The following is a 6,537-nucleotide window of genomic DNA, read 5'->3' as shown; positions in this document are numbered from 1 at the left end:
ATTTACTTGTCATTAAAGTAGTACTCCCTCCGTCCCTTGTTACTCGCACTTTTCATTTTAGGCCGTAAATTTGCGATTAATTTTTCGTGTAATAATATTAGAATTTTAAGTATAATGAGACATCACTTAATAAAGGACCTCTTAACTTGAACTAACATATTAATTAAATGCATTAATTCTAACTTAAACTATAAATAGTGTAAGGAGTTTGTGACGAGCCGAAAAGCAACAGTGCAAGTAACATGGGACGGAGGGAGTATTACTTGTAACTCCTATAAAGTTTATTTGAGCCATATATTTATGGATGGATGGAGTATTTATCATTATCTTAAAATGGCAATCACTATATCCATGAAAAGTAGTTTTATTTGTGGAGGACATGAGTTTTATTGAGATATTGGTAAAGTATTGAGAGAAGAAAAAGGGGACAAAGCGTGAATACCATAAAATGGCAAAATAAGATTATTTTTGGGTGACGGAGAGATTACATTTTTTAACGCGCGTTTGTGATTAACTCCATTTACGTTTTTAGCGCGTTTGTTTATAAATTCCATTTTCATTTCTAACACAAAACAAAAGAAAACAGTTTCACTACTTAACTTAGCCATCAAAGCTAGTTTCACCAAAAGAAGAGAAGCAAAGTTCCAATTAAGCCGAAAAATGGCCTGGACATAGCTGGTTTTATCAGTGATTGTGTTTATCTATTTCCTTCAACAACTTCTCGGGCTGAGAAACAAGAAGAAACTTCCTCCCTGCCCGAAAGGCCTTCCCATATTAGGCCATCTCCACCTAATGGGGAACAACCCTCACCAAGATTTGCACCGCCTATCCCAAAAACACGGCCCGATCATGGGCTTGCGCTTCGGCTTCGTGCCAACGCTAGTCGTGTCGTCTCCCGCTGCAGCCGAGCTCGTTCTCAAGACTCACGACCTCGTTTTCGCCAGCCGGCCTCCCAACGAGGCCGCCGATTACATACTCTACGATAACAGAGACTTGGCTTTCGGGCCGTACGGCCCGTACTGGCGCGCCATGCGAAAACTCTTCACGTTGAAGCTGCTGAGCAACGCGAAGATCAGCCATTTCCAGCCCATGAGACGGGCCGAGCTCGGGCTGCTCGTTGCTTCCCTCAAACGGGCTGCTGAGAGCCGCGAAGCCGTGGATCTCAGCGCCCGGGTTACTTCACTCAACGCCGACATGAATTTCTTGATGGTTTTTGGGAAGAAATATTCGACTTTGAAGGAGAGAGGGATCGAAGAAGTGATCAAGGAGACGTTGGAGATTATCGGGAAATTCAATCTGGCTGACTTTTTTCCTTACGTTGGCTGCTTAATCTTCAGCGATTACATAGCAAGATGAAGAGACTGAGCATGATTTTTGATGGGATTTTGGAAGAAATAATCGATGATCATATGAAGACGAAGCAGAAGAAGCCGGCTGCCGACATTGTTGATACACTCATGGAGATTATGGAATCCGGACAAGCAGGATTCGAGTTCGACCGCCGCCATGTCAAGGCAATTCTCATCGTAATAATATTGTCTTACGTTGAATTATGCATTGTATCGAGAAACTGAATATCCACATTTTATTTTTCTCTTTGTAAGGATATGATTGTGGGCGGGACGGATACCTCATCAACAGCACTCGAGTGGGCAATGTCGGAACTGATGAAACATCCAGCAGTGATGAAGAAACTCCAGCAAGAACTGGAGTCAGTGGTGGGATTGGATCAAATGGTTGAAGAATCTCATATCGACAAACTCAAATACTTGGACTGTGTGGTCAAGGAATCCATGCGTCTCCATCCCGTGGGTCCCCTCTTTAATTCCTCACGAATCCATGGAGGATTGTGAGCTCAGAGGATTCCACGTGCCTAAAAAAGCAAGAGTTATGGTGAACGTGTGGGCTATCGGGAGGGATCCCGATGTTTGGGCTAATCCGGACTCTTTTACACCGGAGAGGTTCATCGGTAGCGAGATTGACCTGAGAGGCCACCATTTCGAACTGCTACCATTTGGTGCGGGCAGGCGGGGCTGCCCTGGGATGCAGTTAGGACTGACGGTGGTGAAACTTGTGCTGGCGCAATTGGTGCATTGCTTTGATTGGGAGCTTCCGGATGGGATGAAGGAGAGTGATGTGGACATGACTGAGAAATTTGGTTTGGTTAATGCTAGAGTTGAGCCTCTCGTGGCGGTGCCCACTTATCGTTTGCACAAACATTGAAATTTGATGTTATTATTGATAGTTTCTAGCATGTGATAGAAATAAAAGATGCTATCTTACTTTTATATAATTTTATAATATAATGTGAGTGAGACAAAGTTAGTGGAACGTAAGGTCTATTATTAAAAATAGTCAAAAGCATACTGGAATTTTATTGGTGTATAGACAAAAATGACAATATGGGAAATTTATTGATGGATGAACGAAAATGTCAAAATTAGAAATTTATTAATGGACGTAGAGAATAGCTAATTAGAATATACTCCAAGGGATGTAATCAATTGCTAACTAACTAACAATCCCAAATTGAGACCAATTTTCAACCATTAGATTAGAAGATCTTGTGGTTAATATAAGGGTTTTTGGCTTTTTAAACCAAAATCTTTCCCCAAATTCCGGTTTTTCCCATGAACTATGAGATTTGTTTTTAAAACCCCGAACTTTTATTTCGTTAGGATTTTCCCCCGGCGGGTCAACGATGAAACCCGGGTTGTCTACATGTCAATTTTAATCCTATTTGTCACTAAATTGATTACTTGGATCCTATTTGGCACAATAATACATACAATCACAATTATTACATAACAAATGACAACTTTTGAATAAACAAAACACAACTTTAACATTTTGAATTATGCTATTCGGGTCGGGTTGGGAAAATCCTAACGAAATGAAAGTTCGTGGTTTTAAAAACAAATCTCATAGTTCATGGGAAAAATTGAAATTCGGGGAAAGGTTTTGATTTAAAAAGCCAAAAGACAATTTTCAACCATTAGATTAGAAGATCTTGTGGTTAATATAATGCTAAGTGTAATATATTTTAAATTTAAATAATTATTAATTAAATTAAAAGGGTATTAATGTTAAATCTTATATGTAGTAATTATAACTAACTACTTTCTCTCTCCTCAAAATCATCTCAAATCTTTAAATTTACGTAACTCTCTCAATTTATATTATTTTTCGCAAAAAATATATCAAATTAAAGATAATTTAATAAGGATTCCAACGAGATCTCAATTGCATATGTTCCGACGATATTCGGGTGATGAAATTTGATAAATTATATTTCAATTTTCGTACATGTTGATAAGCAGCTTTTATCAACAAATGCAACAAAAAATCTCAATATTATGCATGTCCAATCTCAATAAAAATGTGTTGATATTTTCTTGTCCTTGTATTGATATTCTAATGTCATATTGTTGATATTTGTAATACACAATGTTGATATAAAAAAACACCCATGAAAATTATCATATGATAACATAATGACGATATTACCCTTTTGTTGATATTTTGTCTACTATTTATTGAGATTTGTGAGCTTTAATCTCATCCACGCATTTTAAAATCCAAGGGTGGAGATTTAGTATTGATTTTGGATTAGGGTGCTATAAGGATTAGAATAGGACCCCTATACTCCAATACAATAAATGGTCATGTTTCAGAAAAGGAAAATTTAAAATTGTTAATTAATGACATTCTATTTATCTCGAAGAAGGAAAGGTAAATGAAAGAAGTAATACATATCATGTATTTACCATCTCAAAAAGTGAAATATACACTTCCAAAGAGTAACACTTTCCAAAGAGAAAATATATATAGGAAGGTAAATTATTTTTTAAAATAAAATATTACTCCCTCCGTCCCACATAATTTTACCCAGTATTCCATTTTGGACCGTCCCACATAATTTTACCCATTTCACTTTTATCATTTTTTATAGTGGACTTCATATTCCACTAACTCATTCCTACTCACATTTTATTATAAAACTAATACTTTAAAAGTAGAACCCACATCCCACCAACTATTTTAACTCACTTTCCATTATATTTCTTAAAACCCATGCCGGGTCAAAGTGTGTAAAATTATGTGGGACGAAGGAAGTAGTAGTATAAAATGCATTCCAAAAATATAAGTACAATATCTTCTCAAATACCTTTCTCTTTTGAAAAATAATTTTTCATAAAAAAAAAACAAAGACAGTAGTTATAGAATTTTACCTCTTTCATTTTAACTTTACCCGAGATGCTCTTAGAAGAAATCCTTACCACAATTTTCTTTTCTTTGCCTAAATTGAATGGACATGCCACTTGTTATAGCCGTATACACCTTACAATCACATGGGTCACGTTTATAATTATATGATCTTTCGTCTCAAACACATGATGACACTATACTAGAAAAAAGAAAGTACGACTACTTAACCATCTAGCTTCACCAAAAAAAAGAAGAGAAGCAAACCTCAAATTAAGTTGAAAAATGGCCGTGATTTGGCTTGTGTTATCAGTGATTGTGTTTATCTATTTCCTTCAACAACAACTCGGGCCGAGATACAAGAAGAAACTGCCTCCCGGCCCGAAAGGCCTTCCCATTATAGGCCATTTCCACCTGGTGGGGAAGAACCCTCACCGTGATTTGTACAGCCTGGCCCGAAAACACGGCCCGATCATGGGCTTGCGCTTTGGCTTCGTTCCAACACTCGTCGTGTCGTCTCCCGCTGCAGCCGAGCTCATTCTCAAGACACACGACCTCATCTTCGCCAGCCGGCCTCCCAACGAGGTCGCCGCATGCCTACTTTACGACGGGAGAGACTTGGCTTTCGGGCCGTACGGCCCGTACTGGCGCCAGATGCGAAAACTATGCACCTTGAAGCTGCTGAGCAATGTGAAGATCAGCCAGTTCCAGCCCATGAGACGGGCCGAGCTCGGGCTGCTCGTTGCTTCTCTCAAACGGGCCGCTGAGAGGAGGGAAGCGGTCGATCTCAGTGCCCGGGTTACGGCCCTCAACGGCGACATGAACTTCTTGATGGTGTTTGGGATGAAATATTCGACTATGGAGGAGAAAGGGTTCAAAGAGGCGATTAGAGAGGCGATGGAGATGGTTGGGAAATTCAATCTGGCTGACTATTTTCCGTATGTTGGCGTGCTTAATCTTCAGCGGTTACATGGCAAGATGAAGCGAGTGAGCAAGTTTTTTGATGGAATTTTGGAAGAAATAATCGATGATCATATGAAGATGAAGAGGCGGGACGAGCAGACTGCGGACATTGTTGATACACTGATGGAGATTTTGGAATCCGGGCAAGCAGGATTCGACTTTGACCGCCGCCATGTCAAGGCCGTTCTCCTCGTAATAATCTTCTCTTTCTTTAATGCACTTATTTTTAGCACAGAGTTTAAGAAATGCATATTTATTGTGTTAATGATAGGTAATTAAGTGAATAAAATAGAGAGAATAAAGAAATATATGGAAATGACTAAACCATTAAGAAACTTACCGAAATAGAAAAGAGACTTGACCATAAATGAACGAGTAGGCAGTATATTGAGAAACTGAATATCCCATTTAATTTCTTTTTTTTGCAAGGATATGATCGTCGCTGGCATGGATACGGCATCAACAACCCTGGAGTGGGCAATGTCGGAACTGATGAAACATCCAAGAGTAATGAAGAAACTCCAGAAGGAACTGGAATCAGTGGTTGGAGTGGATCAAATGGTGGAAGAATCACATCTTGACAAAGTCGAGTACTTGGACTGCGTGGTCAAGGAATCCATGCGTCTCCATCCCGTGGCGCCCCTCTTAGTCCCTCACGAATCCATGGAGGATTGCGACGTCGGAGGGTTCCACGTGCCTAAAAAAGCAAGAGTCATCATTAACGTGTGGGCTATCGGGAGGGATCCCGATGTTTGGGCCAATCCCGACTCTTTTACACCAGAGAGGTTCATTGGTAGCGAGATAGACCTGAGAGGCCACCATTTCGAATTGCTACCATTTGGTGCTGGAAGGCGGGGCTGCCCCGGGATACAATTGGGACTTACGGTGGTGAAATTGGTGCTTGCGCAGTTGGTGCATTGCTTTGATTGGGAGCTTCCCGATGATATGAGAGCGACTGAAGTGGATATGACTGAGAATTTTGGTGTTGTTACTGCAAGAGCTAAGCCTCTCGTGACTGTACCAACTTGTCGTTTGCGTAAATATTGAAATTGGATGTTATTATTGCTAGTTTATAGAATGTCCAGCATTGAGTGATGTTTTGTACCTTGTCTGTTTTAATTAAGTGATTCAGTTTCGTTTCTTGTGTGGCAAAGGCTTGTTTGGCGTGGGTGCTCTTTATGTTTTCTTGTGAAAGGGCTTACATAAGAATCTTTTTCGATAATTTTTTGGTATTTTTCGATGCAATACGAGCGATATACTCTTTTGTCGGTATTTTTACCCACCCCTACATAAGATGTTGTTGGTGCATCCGTAACAAGGTAAAGGAGGGTGTCGGATCACTCGGAGGGATGCGGGTTTAGGCACTCA

At 39.8% G+C, this 6,537-nt stretch overlaps 1 protein-coding gene and 1 pseudogene across 2 annotated transcripts; both read left to right on the top strand.

The window, feature by feature from the left end:
• The first annotated feature begins 660 nt into the window (after positions 1–660).
• LOC125209186 (cytochrome P450 71AU50-like) lies at positions 661–2,331 on the top strand (annotated as a pseudogene). The gene is made up of 2 exons (XR_016136575.1): positions 661–1,514; positions 1,605–2,331. The product of XR_016136575.1 is annotated as a cytochrome P450 71AU50-like (transcript).
• Positions 2,332–4,387: 2,056 nt separating this feature from the next.
• LOC148930259 (cytochrome P450 71AU50-like) lies at positions 4,388–6,322 on the top strand. The gene is made up of 2 exons (XM_089067247.1): positions 4,388–5,361; positions 5,599–6,322. Exons 1-2 carry the CDS (start codon positions 4,492–4,494, stop codon positions 6,214–6,216), a joined length of 1,488 nt encoding a protein of 495 aa, XP_088923373.1. The 5' UTR covers positions 4,388–4,491; the 3' UTR covers positions 6,217–6,322.
• The last annotated feature ends 215 nt before the right edge of the window (positions 6,323–6,537 follow it).

This window comes from Salvia hispanica, chromosome 3 (genome assembly GCF_029641045.1).
Source record: "Salvia hispanica isolate PSC_SH4W2 chromosome 3, Shi_PSC_v1, whole genome shotgun sequence".
Taxonomy (NCBI): Eukaryota; Viridiplantae; Streptophyta; class Magnoliopsida; order Lamiales; family Lamiaceae; genus Salvia; species Salvia hispanica.
This window is presented reverse-complemented; position numbering and strand designations above follow the sequence as displayed.

Bases quoted from the DNA above. Each gene is read 5' to 3' on its own strand.
- LOC148930259 (XM_089067247.1), top strand. From the start codon at position 4,492: ATGGCCGTGATTTGGCTTGTGTTATCAGTGATTGTGTTTATCTATTTC. The intron at 5,362-5,598 runs GTAATAATCTTC...TTTTTTTGCAAG, and splicing joins ATGTCAAGGCCGTTCTCCTC to GATATGATCGTCGCTGGCAT.